The sequence below is a fragment of the Indicator indicator genome, chromosome 4 (assembly GCF_027791375.1).
Source record: "Indicator indicator isolate 239-I01 chromosome 4, UM_Iind_1.1, whole genome shotgun sequence".
Taxonomy (NCBI): Eukaryota; Metazoa; Chordata; class Aves; order Piciformes; family Indicatoridae; genus Indicator; species Indicator indicator.
This window is the reverse complement of record NC_072013.1, coordinates 4597621-4619359: the sequence shown is the minus strand read 5'-3', so window position 1 is coordinate 4619359 and position 21739 is coordinate 4597621. Positions and strand designations below refer to the sequence as shown.

Genomic DNA, 21739 nt, shown 5'->3' with positions numbered 1-21739 from the left:
GCTCCCATCTTTGCCTAAGCACCAGTGGCCCTACCCTGAGGCCGATGTCAAAACACAAATCAAACTCTTCCCTGCTCTGCCACTCCATCCCTCCACTGCTGCACCATGCCTGTGGCCTTGGGTCCTCAGGGAGGAGCAGGAAGACAAGGCACAGTTGTTTAATGGCTGTAAGGGCATTTCCTTATCATCTCTCCCTCCTGGGTAGCATCTCCCCTGTGCTCAGGCTCTCTGTAGGGTTGGCTCCATCCTGTTGCAGGAGAAATGAGAGGTGGGGGGTCTGGCAGGACCCCATCCTCTGGGTCCTGGTCCACCACTTACCCTTACTCACAAGCTGCATCCATGGGATGCTTGCCCAGCAGCCACACTGCCTCTTGAACGCGAGTCCTGCTGAGGTTAGTGTAAATGTCCCAGCTCCTTGCCTGGGCAGCATCCCTGGTGTTTCCCAGCTCTTCCACAGCAGCTGTGGAGGCCTCTGGGGATGAGGGTTGATCTTCGCCCTGCTTGGCCTCTCTCCCATCAGCCTAACCTGCCCCGTCCTGCTGGCTCCTCGCTTGGCCCTGCTTTGACCTTGGGGCCCATTTTCCTGATCCTGACTCTCCTGCTGGCTTCAGAACAATTCTAGCTGCCATCCCAGGGCTGTGCAGGGAGGGAAGGACCAACAATGCAGCTCTGATAGCACCAAGACTGCTGGCAGGGGGAGTGCTGCTTTGCAAAGGCAGATCCTTGGCACCACTCAGCATTACCGGTGCCACTGGCAGGGTGGACCTGGTATGTCAGTCCTGTGAAGGGGGGCAGCCCAGCAGTAAGCCGTGGGTCTCTGTTGGACTTAAGTGAGCCCTGGGCCCTCCCTGTGGGCTGGTGGGTCTCAGTTTCCTAGCTGGCAGCTCTTGGGCCCCCGTCCCACCCATGCTTCTGCATGCTGGGGTGATGGCTGCAGCACACTAGCCACTGAGCAGTTGCCTTGCAGGAGCCTTAAGCTCAGCCTCTTCTTCCCAGCCCCAACAAGCACTATGGGGAGCTCACAGCTTCCTGCCCAGATGTCCCTGGGGCTGCCTGCAGCTCAGTTGCTGCCCTCACTGCCTGCCCCCAGCTGGATCAGGAGGGTGCTGGTGGTCTCTCTGTGTGGAAGCAAGTGCCTGCGAGTGGCACCATGTCTCGAGGAGCTGGGGCTGCTGCTCTGATTGCCCTGGGCTGCCCCGCTGTCAGAATGTGCCAGAGGTCTGTACCTTCTTGTGATTTATTGCTATGACTGTGCCTTGAATAAAATTACTTCACCCAGCTGCTGCCTCATGTCACCTCTGCACCTCCTGCCCCTTTCTCCACCTGCAGGTTGCTTTTGACCCTTCTTGGGGTCGTCCTGCAGAGGCTTCAGGGGGGAGGAGACTGATTGGACACGTCTCTACCTCCAGGCACCTTGCCACCCACCATGGGCCCGACAAAAGAAAACCCCAGCAAGGGGGCAGAAGCAGCAAAGGCACAGGAATGAGGAAGCACCCCACCATGTCCTCTCAGGTTGCCACAATCCTTGGCACCCTCCCAAACACTGGGGGCTGGGTGCAGCACTGGAACAGGCATGTGCCTCCCCTGCCCTTTTGCCAGTCCTTGCCCCACAGACAGGGCTGGCTCAGGACATGACCAAAGAGGTAGACACTGCCTGGAGGGAGCAGAAGGGCAGCCTGGAGGTCCTCTAGGACCAGAGCAAGGAGTGGGAGTAGCAGGGGGACCCATCTTAACCTGGGGAGGGAGCAGATGTTCCCAAAAATGAACTGCCACCAACAAGTCCCAGGGAAGGGGCTGAACAACATTTTAGAAATCATAGAATGGTTTGGGTTGGAGGGGACCTTAATGATCATCTAAGTTCCAATCCCACCTTCACCATGGGGCAGGGACGCCTTCCATTTTGAGAGCCTTTCTCTAGTTTTTTGAGCAGACAGCACTTGTTTGCTCCCCTCCTCTGATTCTTTATACTCAAATTTCTACAGGTCCCAGACAGGGGACTCAGGGAAGGCTTCCTGTTGTGTGGAAAAAAAAAAAAAACAACCACAAACCAGAAAATTTTAAACTTTTCCTCATCATGCCCCCACAAAGGCCACTCACAATTCATAACTAGTGGTCAACAGGGCTAGATTCAGGGCCTTGCTGACCAGGGAGCTGAGGCAGGAGCTCTTGCTGTGAGCAAGGGCCGTGATTGCCCCCTAACCTCACGGCTCTCCCAGCCCTCGCCAAGGAAGCTGTTCCCAGCCTAATGAGGTGGTGTGAGCCCCATCAGGCTGTGCCCTGCCACTCCTGCCCTCAGGAAACTGCACAGCCTGCTTTGTACATAAGCCCCTCGCAGCCAGGGGTTGGCAGCAGTGCTCCAGGCCAGGAAGAGCTAGAATATTTATTTCATCATTGAACCACAGGAGGATTTCTTTGCATTCAGATCGCTGCTGCTCTACTTCACAGCCTGTTGCATGTTGCCCTCTAGAACAAGCCACCTCCCAAGGCAGGGCTGCATGGCTTTCCCAGGATGCTCACCATGCTCTCTCATGGCAGGGCTGGGATTTCCTGCCCAGGTCATGCTTTTACAGTCCTCAAGTTTGCTTACCTGCTCTAGGGATCACCATATTTCAGTGCCAAGTGTCCAACTGTCCCAGGGCTGAAAATCCCCAATGTTAAAGTTTGAACATACCTGAGGAAGAGGGAAACAGGACCTCCTGCATTCTCACCAGCTGTTCCCTGGGGCAGGGTTGCTGGGGTGCTCTGAAGTCCAAGCTGGCAGGCTGTTCACTGCATGGAAGTGGGCAGGACTTTGCTTCAAGGCTGTGCCCTGCTGCTGTGGGCAACCAGCAGTGGGTGAGCTGATGCTGTCTCAAAGAACAAAAGCAGCAGCTGAACAAGAGAAAGGGGATTTTTAGGCTGATCGCTTAAAATTCTCATGCCATTAGAGATTGTTAAATTGGAAAGGTAACGAGCAACCAGCAGCAGGATGCCTTTGCTAGCCCCTCTGCTGCTCTCCCATTCAATTGCAGTGCACAAAAGCTCCCAACAGACATTTGGTGCTGGATGCCTTCTCATGTCAGTCAATATCTGGACTGCACAATCACACCCAGTGACCATCTCCAAAGTTAGAGCCAACATGAAACCAGTAAAACCCTCTCTGCCATCCTCTTTTTTTTTTTTTTTTTTCCTTGCTTGGGCCTTTTATATTAAAATAAACACAAGGCAGCAAAAATGGCCAAGACTCACTGTTGTTCTTTATTAAACAGTACAGCTGGGTATAAAGAGGCACACAGACTAGATCAGTTCTCTTAGGAGTTACACAAAACATAGTACAGAAGAGAAGTCAAAGAGCTGGGAAAGCTAGAGGGACCAGGGATGGTTTGGGGCAGTAGCAGGAACACCCACACCATACCCATCACACAGCTGCCTACCTGTTAGAGTCAGAAGGTCTGCTTTACGTTGCTGAAGGCTGATGTCCCAAAACAGGGTTGCAAACAGGATGTCCCCATTCCCAAACTCTCCTGCCCTGTACCATGCCATCACAGTTAGTGCCTCCTTCCAGCCCCAGCTCCTCCATCCCTTAGTGCCTGGCACAAGAATGGGAAGGACCCTCACCTGACCCAGCTGATGGAAAGAGCTGTGGGCCAGAATGCACACCATGCTGTAGACCTGCATAAGCAGAGCCTGCTCCCCAGGGGAGGGCAGCAAGCATCTTACATGGGAGCATTCACTGCCTATTCCACAACACCCCTCAGCACCCCACCCAAACAGCTGGAAAGCTCCTTGCTCACTGGAAGCTCATGGCCACCACTAGGCCTGGTCTTGCAGACCCAAAGCCCCATCTCTATTCTGCCCGAGAGTGGAGGACATCCGGGCACAGGAGGAATGTGTCTCTAGAACAGAAGCAGCTCAGCTCTCAACACCAGGCTCCATCCTGCCTGTAAGGAGCAGTAAAAAAGGGAGCTACACTGCCTGTGACTGAAAACTTCCTCCAGTCCTTTCCCTGGGGCTAGTGATGGTTGTAAACGTGGTTCTGCCTGTCCCAGAGCAACTTCCCCATAGAGATGAACACTTTTAAAGTGCTCAAATTCAGCTACCCTCAGAGCCTTCAGATGCTGCCTCTCAGCCACTTTCTGGGATTTCTTCTGGCAGATGCTGTCTTCCTTCTCCTGTCCTGACACCACTGCCCTGCTGCACACACCTAACTGGGGGCTTTGTTCTGCTCCAAAGTGGCTGGGTCTCAAGTATGGCTGGTAGGAATTAATAAAGGGTGAGTAGTTCTGCAGATGGGCACTGTGCAGCTGGGAAGTGCTCCAGGTCCTGATGGCATCACCAGAGAAATTTCAGCTGTGCTTCCTCTGGCCAAGAGCCAAAATGTTTTCTGGAATCTGTTGCAAGCTTCATTTTTTACTTTAAGACATCTTTTCCTTCTGTTTACTTTACTGTCCTTAAAACAAAGCAGTAAAGAGCCACCATTGCTGCTGCATTTCAGCTGGCTCTGAGGTTAAACTGACCAGCCAAAGCAACACAAAGCCTTTCAGCTGGCAGCCCAGATCTGCTAAAACTAACCTCACTTCAGGGTTAACTTGATGCCACTGCTTGAAGCATCCTTAGGAAACACACTGAGCTGTGGCCAAGCTGACACAAGAGAAAGTCATGGAGGGAAGGGGCAAGGCAGAAGAGAGTACCAGGATTAACCATCCGGTAGTGACAGTGGTGGTGAAGGGACAAGGGGAAAAGCTCTACACAAGGTTTGAGGAGGATGGCTGCATAGCACAGCCATCTCCCACCTCTGTCTCCCCTGCCTTTGGAGGGAGCCAAAAACCACCATTGCCACAGCTGAACTGGGCACAGCAGCACAGGACAAGTGAGCAGTGCCAGACTTGGCAGATCTTGAACATGGAAAATAGGATCTCAGGCAGAGAAGCCTGAGAGGCCTAAGGTAGCTGTCATCTAACTGGGGTGGGTAGCAAAAGGAGGGAAGACAGGTCAGCTGAAAACCAGAGTAGGTACCTAGGTGCTGGCACCCCAGCTAGCTGGAAGGAACTCAGGGCAGGGTGGCATACCTGTGCTGTGGCACTTCCAGGCTTCACTGCAGATGTACCCTGCCAGCCCTTGGCAAAGGCAGAGATGTGGTCATGTCAAAGCAAGGCAGAATCACTGGGAGAGCCCCGAAGCACAGTGACTGAAGAGATAGCAATGGGCCAGTGCACAGAGAAAGACAGAGGTGGAGAAAGGCAGAGAGCATGGCATGAGTGCTCCCCTTACCCAGGATGGCTGCGTGGTTGGGGACAGGGATGGCTGGCAGAATCTAGTCCCCTTCTGGGAGAGTGTCCCAGCCACGTCGCATGGCTTTCACCACAGCACCGTAGAGTCTGCTCCAAGCCTCCTGCATGTCTGGGCTGAAGGCAGTGCCAAGGCATTTCTCCAGCATGTAGAGCAAGGACTCACCAACAGTCTGCAAACCAAACACGGAGGCATCAAGCTCAGCTCAAGGGGATGACAGGCAGCCCCTTCTCTCGCTTCACTGCCTTTTGTACTTCTCTCTTTGCAGAGCAGATGCTTCTCCTCCACCAGCAGGGCCAGGCCACCTGATCCCTCATTGCACAGATGGGGCCCAGAGCCAGCCTGTGACATCCCCTCCCCCCTGCCCTGTGCTGACCCTTAGCCCACCCTAGGTGAGTGGGGAGTGTAGGCAGGGAGCAAGAGCTGACACTGCACATATAACACCAGGACAGAGGCACATATCCATCCTCATGGCTTCCAGATGCAAATAGCCAGCCCCATTCCCTGGCACTGGAGTGGATCAGCAGAGCTGAGCAATGCCCTGATGCCAGGAGAATGGCTGAGACCCCAGGCTGAATGCTCAGCATGGTCTTCGACAGGGCACTGCTCCTCACATTGCTATGAGCAGCTCCACCCAGGAGCATCCACACATTGTGTGCAGGGCTAGTGAGGATCACCACACCAAGCAAAGGAGACCCTGCTCCCTCTGAAGAGGATCAAATCTAGTGGTTATCAGGAGGGATCCACGTGTTTGTTAGAAACCTTTCCTTTACCCTGCCCTTTCCCACTGTGCCATCCAGCATTTCTGCCTGTGCTTGATGGCAGGAAAGGAATAAGCAAGGATTTAATACGGAGGGTGTTCCTGTCTTACTGCCATGGAGGAAGAAAGGGTCCAGGTGCAGGCAGCCCATCACACAGTGCAGACACAGAGAAGTAGATGCTCTCTTTCCCAGGTGCAGTGAGGTTTGCCCAGAGCATTTGATGCAGAGATCCAGGGTCCAGGGCAAAGGCTGAGTCTGCAGCCCTTTGTCACAGGTGAGACTGCAGTAACCCAACTGTAGTCTTCAAACATGGTAAATCCCTTTCTCCCCTCTGTTCTTTCTCCCTGAGCTTATTGGGAGAGGGTAGAAAATGAGGGGAGCTCAAGGGCCAATATCACTACACAGGTATCAGCAGCTCAGGGACTGTCCTGAGCAAACAACTTCCTCTCCATCCAGCTGAACCCAGCAGGTGGGCACGGAGGGATGGAGACAGCTGAGGGCTGCATGAACCGCTGTAGTGGGACAAGAGAGGATGCCTCACCGAGAAAGACTCAACCTTCACACCGACTGCCTGATGCTTCTTGCCAAGGTTGTAGAGATATTCTTCCAGAGAGGACAAGTTCTCCAGGTGGCTCACAGCAGCATCAATCACCAGCATCACCTGCAGGAACACAGAGGCAGAATGGCAATAAACAACAAGGGTCCTGCTGCCCTCCCAGAGTAACAGTCTGACCCTTCTACTTTGCCCTTCTCAGCCCAACCATCTCCCAGACCAGCAGGTGCCCTCTGATCTTTCCTTTGCTTTAGTGCAATCTGTGTGTCACATCAATGAGGTATGATGGCAGCAGCACACACCAAACCCTTCCATGGGGGACTACCAGAGATGCCACTGCAAGCAGCACTGCTGACCTCCTGGAGCAGGTAAACATCCCTAAGGCAGAGCAGCTACAGGCAAAGACGTAATGCTGATGCAGTCATTACAGCTCTTAGGATCCCAGGACAACGCCAGGGGAGCCCTGGAAATTTCAGGGACTAGAGTTTCCAACCAGAAGTTGTCACGACAATGCAGTTGCAAGTAAGGCAACTCCAATTCTAAGGTCAACTAAGTATTTCAAGTGAATGAGGTGGATGATACAGCCAAGAAACCTGGTCTGGTAAGGCATTGTACCACTGTGATCTCCTAGGAGCATGAAAAGTCAAACAGAAGCAGGACAGAGAAGGGTTAATGTGGGATGAAGGGAACAGACACAACAAATTAGAAGAGATTAAAGCCAGGGCACGGTTAGCTTGGCAAAGCCAAGAGGTGATAGAATTGTACTCCCTAATTTCAACAGGGAAATTGCCCCCAACAAGATAAAAGAGCTATTTCAGCTCAGAGCAATAATAGCAGAAGTAAAAATGGACTTAACTTTGCCAATAAATAGAGAATGGAAAATAACAAAAATCTTTCAGCTATCAGAAGAGCACAATCCTGAAACAGCCTCGCACAAGGAATAAGGACAGGCAAACAAGGCACCAAACGGGTTTAAAGATGGAGCCAGAGAGCTTATGAAAGAATCTGCAAGCCAAGGCTGAGCCCTGACCCAGCATGGCTGCTCCTCAGGGCTCACACAGTATCTGCTGCACCAGGTGTAATTCTGTCCATGTGTGAGCTCCCCAAGATGACACCAGTATGGCTCATCTCTCTTTCAGGGGGAGGAAAATGACTATCTGAGCACTCCCCCAGAGGTTGTCCAAGAGATTCTGTGGGCCTTCTGGCTCTGCAGCCACACCGACAGCCTTTCCAGAACAGTGAGTCAGCAGGTGGCCAAGCAGAGGGCTTTAGTCCTTCTCAGAACAGAAGTTCACCACAGCAGAAGAGGCCTTCCAATGTTCGCAAGAGGAGCTCCACTCCAAGATAAAGACATGGAAATCCGCATGATTCTTCTTACCCACCACAACCTGCATCCTCATCATCACCCCACTGTTGTAGGGCACTTTGACCTGGCAATAACACTTTCTGCCAGCACGAGTAACCCCCATTAGTTCCCCAGCCAGACACCCCACACTGCCAAACCATTGCCTAAGGGCTCCGTCCTCTACAGATGCTGTGTTCAGATCATGCCACAGCCCCTCTCTCACCTTCCTGATGTGATCCAGGAACTCAGGGGCAGAGAGGCACTCCTGAGGGCTGGAAAATTGCTTGCAGTTGTACTGGAAAAGGGGCAACAGGTCAGGGTCCAAGTCAAATAACCTGCAAGAGCAAGAAAGAAACTTGCATCTTCTCATTTCCTCAGCTTCATTTAGAACTCTGCTCACTCCATGAACAACTTCATCAGCATCAACACTCACAGGCCCCCTCTGCCTTTCTTCCCACCTACTCCATCTGTAAGGACCCAGAAGTTCTGAAATCTTAGTTTGGGGCAATCCTGGTTACCTATAATCAAAAAAGTCTCTATTTCTCCAGCTCACAGTCCCAGCACTCAGACAGATGCCTGAGGACCAGAAATTCACTGGAGTTTCTCTTATCCCAGCCCTTCTTCCTAAAGTCTTGGTTGTTGTATCAACTCTTCATATTTCCACTTCATGACCCCCTAGAGCCCAAAAGCTTCCAAGTGTGAGGAAGGCCTTCAAGCTCCAGCAGTCACCTTTCATACTTGAGCAAGGAGGGCACATATAAACTCACCTAATGTCCCACTCTCCCACACCATCACCAGCTTCCATTTCCCTCCTTCTCATCCACCCCACCAGCATATGCCAAGCACATATTCAGCCACAGACATTCAAGCAGGTCTAACAGGCTGGTGCTGTCGATGGTGGCCACAAGGAGTTCAGGCCAGGCAGTCTCTCTTCTCCCCATTCTGCATATTAAGCTGGTGCATCCCCCTCCACTAAAACTGCCAAATTGCTGTCACTGCTCCCAGCTCTGCTCTGCAAGTTTTGGCTCCCACCTGATAGAGCCTTCTCCTTAAGCTGGTCATAATCTCTCCAACTATCCTTTTTAAACGACTTTTCATCGATTTTTGCTTTTTTGCTTCCCATAATCGAGCTACGAATCTGCTTAGGAGAGGCAAGGAGTTGGGGTTCAGTCGTTCCCCCGCCACACCATTTCCTCTGCTCGGAGGCTGAGCCCCTCGCCAGTGCTTTGGCTGGGCTGCAGGGTGCCCTGTCACGGACCACCTGAGGTCCCTTCCATCCACTTCCCAGAGCCGGGCGGCCACGCAGCTCTTCAAAGGGCTGAAGCAACGCTGGCAATGCGGGTGGTGAAAGGACAGATACACAAAACCTGCCGGCTGCCTCGCTCTCCATCTCCCTGGAACAAACTTCTCACCGGGCGGCCTTCCCCACTGCTGCCCTTCGCGGTGGAGGGCTCTCAGCCCCACGGCCCTCCCCCCGGGGCCCCAGCCCCTCCGAGGAGAGGGCGGCGTGCGGCAGCCGGCCGGAGCCGTCGCTGGGCGAAGGGAAGCGTTTCTCTGCGAGAAGCGGAGCCCGTCCGTCGCCCCTGGGTCAGTCCGGGAGGGCGGCCGGGGCTGCGGGGCCCGTAGCCACCTCGCGTCCCCGCCGTCCCACTCACCTGGTGAAGAGAACGAGGCCGTGCTGCACGGGGCTGCCGCTCACCCGCTGCCAGCTCTCCCGGATCAGCGCTCGCTGCACACCGGACAGCGGCATCCCACTCTCCATGGCGGGGCGCGGGGACCTGCCCCGCGTCGCCCTCGCTGAGGCGCTGCGTTAGCACCGGCCCCAGCAGGGCTGGCTCCGCGGACGGAGGGGCCGCCGAGAGGCAGCTGCCCGCCCCTCGATCTGCCGTGGTGGGGCCGCCGTCCGCCCCTGCCCTCCCGCACCCCGGGTGGGCGGGCGGGCAGTTCCGCGCTCACCTGGGGTCCAGCCCCGCGCCTCCGCCGCGGCGGGCACCCGCGCCCCGCCCTGCCGCCTGCTGCAGCTCCCCGGCGACCTTCTCCTTCCTCCTCACTGGTAAGGCAGAAGTCATTTTGTGTTTCCCACCTAAGGAAAGGAACAAAAAAAAAAATATTAACACACACACACACCCCGACTGCCCACACAAGGAGCCACTGCCGCAGGCCAGAGAACAAAGTTCAGCTCGTTCGTGGCTGGTATTTCCCTGTCGGGCCGATGGTAGCAGTGGAACCGCGAGGCCGGGACCACCGTGACCCACTGTGTTTGCTACCCGTTCAGCACAGCTCCTTCCCAGCACAGCTTCGCTGTGGAGGTCATGAGCATTGCTCCCACCCTACAGTATCCTCCTGCTCTTGGCCACTTCCACTGCAACTTAGGATGCCCCACAGCCACCTGCTATCTCCACAGGAAGATGCAGTCTAGACGCTGCAAGATTCATGTTTAATTTGAGGCTAATTAAACCAGCTGAACCAGGCAAAGTCATTAATAACAGATCAGAAGACATGTCATCTTTGTCAAAGATAATCAGGACTCCCATCTTCTCTTTATCGCTCAGACAAAGGGAAATGCTGCCTTTAATTTGGCCCTGGGATTCAGGCAGAATGGAGGAAACAAAGTGAGAAGGGGCAAGCGAGGTCTCAGGCAGCACAATAGAAGCCAGGTAAGCCAGAGCAGTCATGCAAGTTACAGTTTGCAGAGGATGCAAGCAACATAATGTTATGGAAACCATCACAGTCTGCTCTGAAATAACAGTTGTGCCAAATATATGACAGGTTCTGGTTCTACACATCAAACTTACTTCTTGAAATCAGGGAGAAAACAGCAGTCTCTGACCCAGCACGGGAACCCCCCGAATCAGCGCAGGCAGAAATGAGGCCTTTCTCATTGGAATACTGAAAATAATCCCTGGGAGGAGACAAGTTCAAAGGCACAATGCTATATTCTCAGCCCCAGCCCCAGCTTGTCTCCCAGGGGCCTTTCTCCTAAAGAGCTGGAGTGACAGCAGTGACTGCAGTGACAGCAGGAAGCCACCTGAGACATCTCTGCAAGTGCCAGAATAAATTACTCAGGCTTTTGAGATGTCACATTCTCAGCACACATCAGACAAGATGCTGTATAGGAAAAGGTTCATATATATTAAAGGAAGCTGGAGAACCCTATCCTAAAGCTGGTGTCTTAAAGAGTCCAACAAACTCACAAAGAAATTGAACTGTCAGATGGGACCTGGGAATTTCACAAGTATTTTAGATCTCTGGCTGCCGAGCCAGAAAACAAATGATGTTCCAGGCATACTGTGTTTTGAATGCCATTGCTAGAAAAGAATTCATGTCAAAGGTCCCAGAAAGATGCAAATAGGTTCTCTAAGGGCTCCTGTTGCAAATACAGCGTTTTAGCTTTCATTATAACTAAGAAAAGCCTGAAAAGCATATGACCTCTACATGCCTACATTCATAGAGAACAGGGGATAAACAGAAAGCATTTAATAATAAATAAAGGGCACAAGATGCAGGGCCATCTCATGGCTGAGTGTTCAGAACATGCAACCTGACAGGCCACAGTGCTCTCTGCTGTTGACCACCATCTTGTGGTCCATAAGCAGTCCCCACTAAAAACAAAATCACATTGGGGACTGAGGACAAATTAGTACAATGATAACTGCTGAAGCTGCAAGGAGTCTGAAAGGGCAGCAGGAAATAGCAGGTTAACCTGTGCAGGGGGGCTAACACAAGCCCCATAGTGCCAACATGAACATTAACCTTTCGCTATCTTGCAGGTGGCTGAGCACACCAGCGAAGAGCATGGTCATCCTGCACACATCTGCACGAGCTACTCTCACATTCCAGTCAGTTCTGGCAACCATGCTGACATGGAGCTTCACCAGAGCCTGGATGGACAGTTCAGCCTGACCCTGCTAATGAGAAGGTGGAACAGAACAGGCAGGCTGAGTATTTGCCTAGCAACATTCTGAATATATTCATTGCTGGCTTGTAGAGGAGAAAGAGAAGCATCACAAAAGCAAGTTGTTGTAGTTAAGAATGACCAGCTTCTAAAGCTCAGCTGGTGTGTGGGACACCTTTCCTCGAGTCTCTGCAAGCACTACACTAGCTACCATATCCCAGGGCAACAACAGAATGCAGATTCAGTCTTTGTTCCTGATGGCAAGGATATCTCAGACAATAGGAGCGAAGCCATGACAGCAAGGGAGAATGGTGGCCCTTGTCCAAAGTCTTCTCCCCCACACCTTGCCTTTATGCTGCAGATGGTGGCTGCATGCTGAGCACTCACAGAAAAGATACAAATGTCAGCAACAAGACTTCTGAGCCTGACATCTCCTGAAGAAAAAGGCTTGGGGGGGTACTGGTGGATGAGAAGCTGGACATGAGCCAACAGTGCACACTTGAAGTCCAGAAGGCCAATTGCATCCTGGGCTGCATCAAAAGAAGCATGGACAGAGGGATTCTGCCAACCCTACTCTGCTCTGGTGAGACCTCACTTGCAGTACTGTGCCCAGCTATGGGACCCCCCCAACACAACCGGGGTCCAGAGGAGGGCCACAAAGATGCTCAGAGGGCTGGAGGACCTCTCCTATGATGACAGGCTGAAAGAATCTGGGCTGTTCGGCCTGGAGAAGGCTCTTGGGAGACCTTATAGCTGCATTTCAGTACCTGAAGGGGACCTACAGGAAAGCTGGGGCAGGGCTGTTTAGAAGGGCTTGTAACAACAGGATAAGGGATTTTAAAGGGTTTTAAACCGGAGCAGGGTAGATTTAAGTTGGACATAAGGAAGTAATTTACAACAAGAGTGGTAAAATAGCAGAACAGGCTGCCCAGGTATGTGGTTGAGGCCCTGTCTCTGGAGATACTCAAGATCAGATTTGATGTGGCCCTGGGCAGCCTGGTCTAGTTGGAGGTGCACGCTCACTGCATGGGGGTTGGACAAGATGACCTTTGAGGGTCCCTTCCAACCTGAAGCAATCTGTGAATCTGTGAAGATACAGGTGCCCCAGATGACCAAAGGGACAATATCCTGACCATACCCCTGCTGCCCACCTGTTGGCAGCCAAACTCCACACTGGTATGACACTCAGCATAATCTAAGGACCAAAGGGAATCAATTCCTTCCCTGATACTAGTAACAACTTGTTTTGGGCAGGATAGGGGCACATTCAGGAGCAGTTTTCCACCTTCCTGCCCCTCTGAACAGCAAATCCATTCCTTTACTGCCTGCTGCCACTGGTACATAAACCATTCCTTAATAAAAGGGACTGTCTCTTAATAAAACCAGCAGTTTTTTTCCCTCTGACAGTAGAGATCTTCCAGCACAGGAGCAGAGAGCTATAAGGAAGGACTTGAACTGGAAGAGAGGGAGAGCTCAGGGATAAGAAACATCTGAACCACTACCACCACATGACTTTAAAAGAGCAAGGACTCGGGAGACATCGTGCTCTTCCCCATGTGCAAAGCAGCTTTTTCTTCAGAGTTACATGGCTGTCAGAGGAGTTCCTCCTGCTGCCACAGCAGTGATGTGATGACAGCTCAGATGGAGTCTAGAGGGGATATAAAGTACAATGAAAAACAAGCAGGCAAACCTCCCTTTTTGTCCAAGTGTTTTGTGAGCCTTCAAGCATGAGGAAGCTCCAAGAACGCGTCAAGAGACTGAGCACTGCAGATGTTTCCCTGGTGTGAGGGTTTCCTTCAGTGGTCCTCAGCTCCCTTACTTTCACAGACCTAGCCTGGCAGCTCTGCTCTTTTTGGAGACATTCTTTGATTGCTACAATACTGTTCTTGGAGCTCTCATGAGTGAAGAAACATCCGGTCAGCAACAGACTGCTCCAAAAGCACATGTAGGCCACTTTCAGAAACCAACTGACCTGCAAAGAGGATGTTAAAGCTCTTTTGGGCTTTGGAAGCACACACATTTTTAATTTGCACTGGGTCTCACTGCTGTAATCTGCAGTCCCTTTGAGTTCTGATACCAACACTTATAACTCCTCTTGCCAAGTGTCAGCTTTAATTGTTCAGTGCCTCGGTTTACCCACAGGGAAAGAAACTTGCCCAATCTCATAGAACAGTGACACAGAACTGGGAATAAGCTTGCAAGCAAGAGCTCCCTAACCCTACCCTTGGGGTTCAGGGTGCTTAGAGATCAACCCTCACTCAACAGGGACACCACATCAGCCTGGCCCAGGCATGACTGTTTTGCATGCACTCTTCTGGCACTGTCAGTTTCCAGCTCAGCTGTTGTACCAACAAACCCAAATTCCTCTTTGGACTCCTGCTCATTTCCAGTTCTACATCTGTGAGTCTTCATAAATAATGTCATACTGATCTAGCTGCTTCAGGCTCCTTACTCACCTTAGATATGGACTCCTTGGTCTTAGCTAATTCCCTTTCTTTCCCCTTGTCCCTAATTTCAAAAGAACAGCCCACAAAGGTTTCTCTTTTCCCCAGACTTCTGTCTCCATCCTCAGGTAGAAGCAGAAGTCATGCAACCTTCCCATCACTCTTTTCAAGATACTTCCTCAGGCCATGTACCAAAGAAAATCATACAGTTGCATAACAAGAAGCAGAAGAGATGCAGGACGGAACAATCTTGCCTACAAAACAATGAAGGCAGCAGCTGCAGAGTTTGCTGGCTACCACTTGTGCCCACAGGGAGAGCAGGGCAGCAGTACTGACTTCAAGCATTTGGGCTAAGGAGAGAGGGATAGGCAGAGGAAGGAACAACACTGAGTGGAAGAGGATTTGACAAGAAAATAAAATGAAAATATGTCTTTCGATTTCTATTTGCTACTAGACATCCCCAGGTTCATCTTGGATCTCCCAGAGCCAGCTGGGGAACATTTGCACAGGCAGCTGAAAACAATCCAAGGCTGACAGAGCATGAAGCAAGGAGAGAAGCCAAAAGGGAATATGCACAGAGAGCTGCAGCCTGAGTATTTTTTGACTTAAGAGGCTCCTGGACCAGGTCTGGCAGTCACAGATGCTCAGACCTTACCTCAGTTTTTTTATTCACTTTGTGCCTTCTAGCACAGTGATAATCCACCAGTTGCTACGCTCATCTTACCTTCAAAGAAGCAACCTCTCCCTTTGCAAGTCACTCTACCAAAGTGAGTTCAGAAAGTCTGCCTCTGGGGTCAGCCTTGATATGCAGGCTGAACTTGATCATAAGTCAGAATAATAGAGGTGGGTGCATTCCAAGCCAGTGGGATGTAAGCAGATGTGGTCCCAAAGCTCTCCAGCCTTGGTAGCTCAACATGGTTCTGTAGCTAATATGCCTGGCAACTTGCTAAGCACTGGGTCAGAACAACAGAAATAATGAAAAACCCAGCAGGGAGTTTATTATTAAAGCATTTAAGATGTATACAACTTTTCAGAGAGATCTATCAGTTCATGCCTGTCTCTGCCAAGTAGTGGTCTAATTCTTGATCCATCTTTTACTACCTATGTCCTGACAGCTTTTAATTACCTTTTGATACTCCTCATTAAGTCCCCATTTTGCGAAGCAGCCTTTTTGCCTTCCCCTTCTGTAGGACTCTTTCACAGCAATCCTTAGTAATTTGAGTTCTCAGTTTCTGGATGCTTCTCTCTTGTATCTGAAGTCAACTAATTAACTTGTTACTCTTCTCATCTTTGGCTTCTTTGGCTCTTCCTGGTCTTGCTTTGCACTGGGGTAATTAGTGCTTGTGCTCTTGTTGACCTTTATTTAAATATTGCTCCTCAGACTTGGTTCCAGTGGGATTTTGCCTGAAAAGTTATCAAGCTGTTTAAAGCCATTTTCTACAGCTGCACTGGCTTTGTCTGGCTGCTCTCACACAGTTCACATATCTTAAATAAAGATGTACCACCTTATGTATGTTCACATTCTCATCTCAACCAACCATTCCTACTTCTCAGAGAGTAGCCTCTAAAGCATTCCAAAGCACACTGCCAGGGTGGGACTCAGATGACCCAAAACAGATGCCTTCATATGGGTGAATAATCTAAACTCCTTTCTGGTCAGTGAAGAAACCCAGGTAGTCCCAGCTCTACAGCCCTCTGTACAGGAAGGACATGAACCTGATGGAGCAGGTCCAGAGGAGGGCCACAAAAATGATCAGGCGGTTGGAGCACCTCTGCTACAAAAACAGGCTGAGGGAACTGGGCTGTTCATCCTGGAGAAGGCTCTGGGGAGACCTAATAATGACCTTCTAGTACCTGAAAGGGGCCTACAGGAAGGCTGGAAAAGGACTGTTTACAAAAGCCTGTAGTGGTAGGATAAGGGGCAATGGTTTCAAACTTCAGCAGATTTAGAGTGGATGTTAGGAACAAGCTCAAGGGTAGTGGAACACTGGAACAGCTTACCCAGGGAGGTAGTTGAGGGCCCATCCCTGGAGATATTCAAGAAGAGGTTTGACAGGTATGGGCAACCTGACCTAGTTGAGGATACCTCTGCTTCTCCAGAGGGGGCTGGACTAGATTACCTTCAGAGGTCCCTTCCAACCCAGACCGTTCTATGATTCTGTGAAGTGCCTCATCCTAAAACACATGGTGAAAACCTGAAAGCTATCTTTTGTCATCTGCAAGGATGTCAGCTGGCAGACAGCAGGGTGACTAGCTTTGGATGAAATGTGGAGATTAAACAAGGACTACGAGAATAGTAAATATGGACAAAGCAATTTACAGCAATCCTAACACTTGGTAGACTGTGACCATTCAGGTAAAGCACAAACCTTCTGTTGCCAGAGCACGCATTATACACGGGCCAGAGCTGCAGAGTTAAAGAGGTGTATCAGAAAACAGCTTCACAGTGTGAGACAATCACAACCCTTGGATGAAAACCAGGAAGCAATGAAGATTTATTTCAGCATATGGAACTGGGGAGACTGATGTTGGAAAACACTGTACACTTTGCAAAACCATATGAGAAAACCAATGAAAATGAGCAAAGAAGTATGGGAGATTTGGGGCCAGAGAAAGCAACTTGCACTAAGAGTTTCTGTTTGGTTAGCAAAAAAATTAAGCAGCAGCTTGAAGTCAGAGCACAAAATCTATATTAAAACAGTGTGTTATAAAAAAGCCTTATTCTTGTTGAGGAACATATAGTGGGATGATGGCTGGAATTCAGAAGTCTAGAAACCTGTCAGGTTCAAATCAAATACAGAAGGCATCAGTCACTAGTATCCACCCACCTGAGAGTACTTGCCTGCAGAAAGCAGCTGTTCTTCCCTTAGAGGGTGGCGAGAAGTTTTACCTCAAATTTTATCTGATATTTTCTGAGAAGTACTTCATGCCTTTTCCTCATGTTTGTCTCCCTATGCTCCAGCACAGCTTCTGTATCAGCAGTCCTTCCTTCCAGAATGATAGCCCTGATCAGACAATATCCAAATATCAACTTACACTTTCTGCAGTTTCTGAAGGAGGGTGCTGTGGGAGACAGTGTCAAAGGCTTTACTGAAGTCCAGATGGACAATATCCGTGGCCCTTTCCTCAGCCACTAGGCAGCTCACCTTATTGTAGAAGGAGATCAGATTGGCCAAGCAGGACCTGCCTTTCAAAAAAACCATGCTGACTGGGCCTGATCACCTGGTTGTCTTGTCTTGTGATGGCACTCAGGATGACCTGCTCCATGGCCTTTCCTGGCACCAAGGTCAGACTGACAGACCTGTAGTTCCTTCTGATCCTTCTAGTAGATGGGTACCACATTTGCCAGTCTCCAGTAAGCTGGCACCTCCCCGGTTAGCCAGGACTGTTAACAAGTAACTGTGAGTGGCTTGGTGAGCACATTGGGTGGATCCTGTCTGGTCCCACAGACTTGTGCACATCCAAGTAGCACAATAGGTCATTGACCACTTCCTCCTGGATTGTGGGAGCTGCTCTCTGCTCCCCATCCCTGTCTTCCAGTTCCAGGGGCTGGATTCTCATGCAGCAACTGGTGGCACTGACAAATACTGAGGCAAAGTAGCCGTTCAGGAGAGGGCCAGCCTCTTTTCCTTGATGACAAGAGACAGGAGTAGAGGAAACAGTTTCAAGCTCTGCCAGGGCAGGTTTAGCTGGGTATTAGGAAATATTTCTTCTCTGAAAGGGTTATCAAACATTGGAATGGTCTGCCCAGGGCTGTGCTGGAGTCACCATCCCTGGAGGTGTTCAAGCACCGTGTCTTAGGGACATGGTTTAGTGTTGACCCTCCAGTGCTGGGTTGAGGGTTGGAGTGGATGATTTTTGAGGTCTCTTCCAGCCAGATGTATTCTGTAATACAAGATGTCAACAGGCTTTCCAGTAACTGTCATTTAGCCTATTGTATCATCTTGTGCAGGCCATAGCCCAGTTTCTAGCTGTCCTGGCTTTACTTTAGCATCCCTTGGAACATGTCTGCCACACTGGTTGGCCCTCCTCCAGCACTGATCTGGACATCGCTGTGTGGCCTCACCTAAGGCAGCTGTATTTGTTTCTTTCCCATCCAGTTCCACACCAAGGATGGCACCCCCCTCGTAAGACTGTACTCCAAAGTCTGTGCTGCCCTGTCACTACAGCCTGTCACAGAGCCAGATTCTGATGCACCACATCCCAGTCTCACTACAGACTCCACATTCACTTTACAGTAAGGGCCTCATTTGTACAGACCTGTGAATTGCTCTGGTATTATGGACACTACACATCCAACATAAGAATGACTTCTGGAAAAACACTGGGTTCCTGAATAAAGTGCTTGATCTGTCAAATGAAGAGTTCATAAGCAACATACCAGAAGCTTGATGAATATATCCATTAATTCTTGACATGTTTTACGTATTTACAATTTAACATATCTTTAACATGGAGAAATACATCTGCTTCATCACTATTCTCATCCATATGGATCAGTTTCCCTTTCTGCTGTGCTTATCAGGACTGCAGTAAAACCTAACCTCCTAAAATTGCAGTTCAGCAACATTTTTGTGCTAAAAGCCAATGTAGGACCCATTGTCCTAAATCAAGGTCTCCAATGAGTCCATTTCAAGTTCATGCTGCTATTTCTAATATGTCTGTGAGGGAGAGAGGAAAGGCCAGGGGGAGGAGGGGTAACCCACCCCAAGATCTAGACGCAAAGAGAATGTTTGAAAAAGAGGTATTTATTACAAAATTAAATTCCAAATTCTACCTCATTTTCCATGATCTCCTATATAAAATACATTTTTAGCTCCAGGGAACATTCTCCCATCCACACTGCTTGGAGCAGTAATTACACCTCAGTTAGAAGCTGTTCAGGTCATGGACAGATGCACACACACACACAGCATTAGTAAGAAAGGTTCAGAATATAGGACAGAATTACAAAAGAACCCCTCTCACTGCTGCTCCAAACTCTTGCTCAGTCAGGGGCAAGTTCTCCAAGGATAGAGAATACAATAAACTTACTTGGCAAAGTTTTAGGACCAACTGCAAATTCAGCAGGAGTGTTTCTGTGCTACTACATCCCTTACCTCAGATATTAATTGTGACAATCATAGCCCTTGACATTCAAGTAAACATAAGGGAGTTAAAAAAGTAAAGCAACTCATAACCAAGCCATTCAACTAAGGTCTTAGCACTTTAAAGATCAAAAACGACAATTTTCAGTCCTATCTGCTTGCATCCCATAGCCCCTTGAAAAAATCAAGTGTGCTATGGAGGTGATGTTCATATCCTCAGTCTTCCTTTCACAGCAGGAAAGAGCTTTATGATGTTCTAACACTTGACATTCTTGCCAACATGTGTGGTCACTTGCTGAAAAGGGGAGAAAAAATGATCTTAGCTATATTCCCCAGCTGGCAGAGGCACAGGGCACTGCTAAGGAGATTTTCACTTTGCCAGCAGGATCCTGAGAGAAGGAAATAGTGTTATAGTGGTACTCGTGTGCAGAGTGCACAGCCTCTGGAAAGGAAGCTGCTAAGTGTGGCAATGGAGAATTTCATGTGTTTCCATGGTCACAGATGGTTCACTTTCATGCCCCTTAAAAACAACTCTCAGAGACAGAAGGACAGGATGGAACTGCCAAAGAACACCTTTGTTTACCATCAAATAATGTACTTGTTTTACTTCTCCACAAGGTTCTGGTTTTGATCTCAGTGCATGTGACAGGTATTCATCCACTCAGGATACTATGAGGTGTCTTGTCCTGCTCCTTGTTCATGTACCCATAAGGAATGGATGCACAGCCTAAAAACTGGAGGGGAAGCAAAGACATGCCCTGTATGACAGGCATATTGGAAACAGCAGAAGGAAGGAGGGAGATAAAGAAAGGGAGGTCTTGCCAGTGCCCTCTGTACATCAATAAGCCCTTCCAATCAAGTTGCAAAAAGAAAACTTTTTGCAGCCAAGAGTTGGTGGTGGCTCTCCCATGCATAAGCAATGCATGACACAAAGTTCTCCACTTGGATCAAAGGCAGTCTTGGCAGAGGAATCTCCACTCAAACCCCACTCAGTCTCATAAAAAGATGAGTCCAGTTCCTGAAAACAGGCCATGCATGTCCTGAAGCTACTGTTAACAGAAACCTTTTAAGATGGCTGAATTGTCTAGGATGACGCTACATGAGCCTAGCAGCCCTCTAGCTATCCTCCAAAGAATGATTACACATTTTAAAAAAAATTTGAAGCAGGGAATGTTGCAGCCTGCAGCTTTTTGTGGTTTGACTCCATGGATAGTTTGATGAAATACTTTGCCAGTGATGAAAGTACTCTGTCAAGCAAAGTTCAAAGAGAGCTGCTCCGGAGAATATCTTTTGGCCTCAGAAAATTATTTTCCACGAGTAGGGAAGAGGATTAATAAGAGCTCATCAAAATGAACCTAACTTATTCCACAAGCACAAATGGAAAAACTGAAGCAGCCCAAATTCCATTCAGAATGTAAAGAGTGCCCTGCACCCACTGCCTCACGTCTGCACCACTCAGACACTTTGTCAAAGTCAGCAAAGGAATCCCAACTATTTTATTTTATTGATCTTACAAAATACTGGTTACTGGTTCCAGCTACGGCCTGACAGGTTTCGTTTTGAGAAGCAAATACTGATGATCAAACTCTAACTAAAACAGTTTTTCAGTACTTTTCTCCTAACAGAAAGAAAAACAGAGCCACATCAATTTACACTTACTTGAAATCCTAACCCTTGGAGTCCAGAGAGTGCAGAGGAAATGTCATGAAGACAGTGTTTGAAGACTACAGTCTTCAAATGCAGTCCTTTTAATAACTGTAACTCTGAATTATTTATAAAATAAATAAATAAATAAAAGTCATTTTAAAAAGATTCTGCTGGAGGTTGCTCCCTCTTGTGGAATAGCTAGGTTAGTCTCAACGCCTACCAAATGCTCTCAGGATTTCTGAAATGGCAGTCAAAGAAAAATAAAACTTTGTCTGTTCTGAATGAAGCAAAAACTAGGCTTGTGCACAGGAAAGTGGCATAGGAGTATGACATTTGCCACCTTCAGGTGTCCAAACCTCACCCAAAAGATTATTAGAATAAAGGACAGAGGGATTCTGACCAAGGAACACACCTCAGACCTATAAAGCTGACCCCTTCACAATAACTACTCAAGGTTACTAAGTCGATCTTTGCTTTTCCGTAGATTTACATTTGATGAATAAAGAGTGTTAGAAACTGTCATTCCAAAACGTAAGTTTCTTAGTGTTCTCTATTATTACTGTTAAAGGCAAGTGTGTTTAAATTCATGGCTTTTATCAGCTCTTTTGGCAAATCCTCCTCATGGCAATGGGACTGCTTTAAGGAAAGTTCATATTCAGGATTGCAAGGTATTAAGCCAGTAATCTCACAAGAACAGAAGATGCTGAATCACACTGCTACATAGGCAGCACTGCACTGT

The 21739-nt window shown here is 49.3% G+C and overlaps 1 protein-coding gene across 1 annotated transcript; it reads right to left on the bottom strand.

Annotated features, from left to right (window-relative positions):
• Positions 1-5293: 5293 nt before the first annotated feature.
• On the bottom strand, positions 5294-9689 carry NGB (neuroglobin). Its single transcript, XM_054400759.1, has 4 exons — positions 9583-9689; positions 8151-8262; positions 6571-6690; positions 5294-5440 (listed from the first exon to the last, which is right to left on the bottom strand). The coding sequence occupies exons 1-4, from the start codon at positions 9687-9689 to the stop codon at positions 5294-5296; spliced, it is 486 nt and encodes a 161-aa protein (XP_054256734.1).
• Between the last annotated feature and the right edge of the window lie 12050 nt (positions 9690-21739).

Excerpts from the sequence above, each read along its gene's own strand:
- NGB (XM_054400759.1), bottom strand. The coding sequence starts at position 9,689 with ATGGAGAGTGGGATGCCGCTGTCCGGTGTGCAGCGAGCGCTGATCCGG. Across the intron at positions 8,263-9,582 it reads GGCCTCGTTCTCTTCACCAG|GTTATTTGACTTGGACCCTG; the intron begins GTGAGTGGGACG and ends TTGCTCTTGCAG. Across the intron at positions 5,441-6,570 it reads TGAAGGTTGAGTCTTTCTCG|ACTGTTGGTGAGTCCTTGCT; the intron begins GTGAGGCATCCT and ends TTTGGTTTGCAG.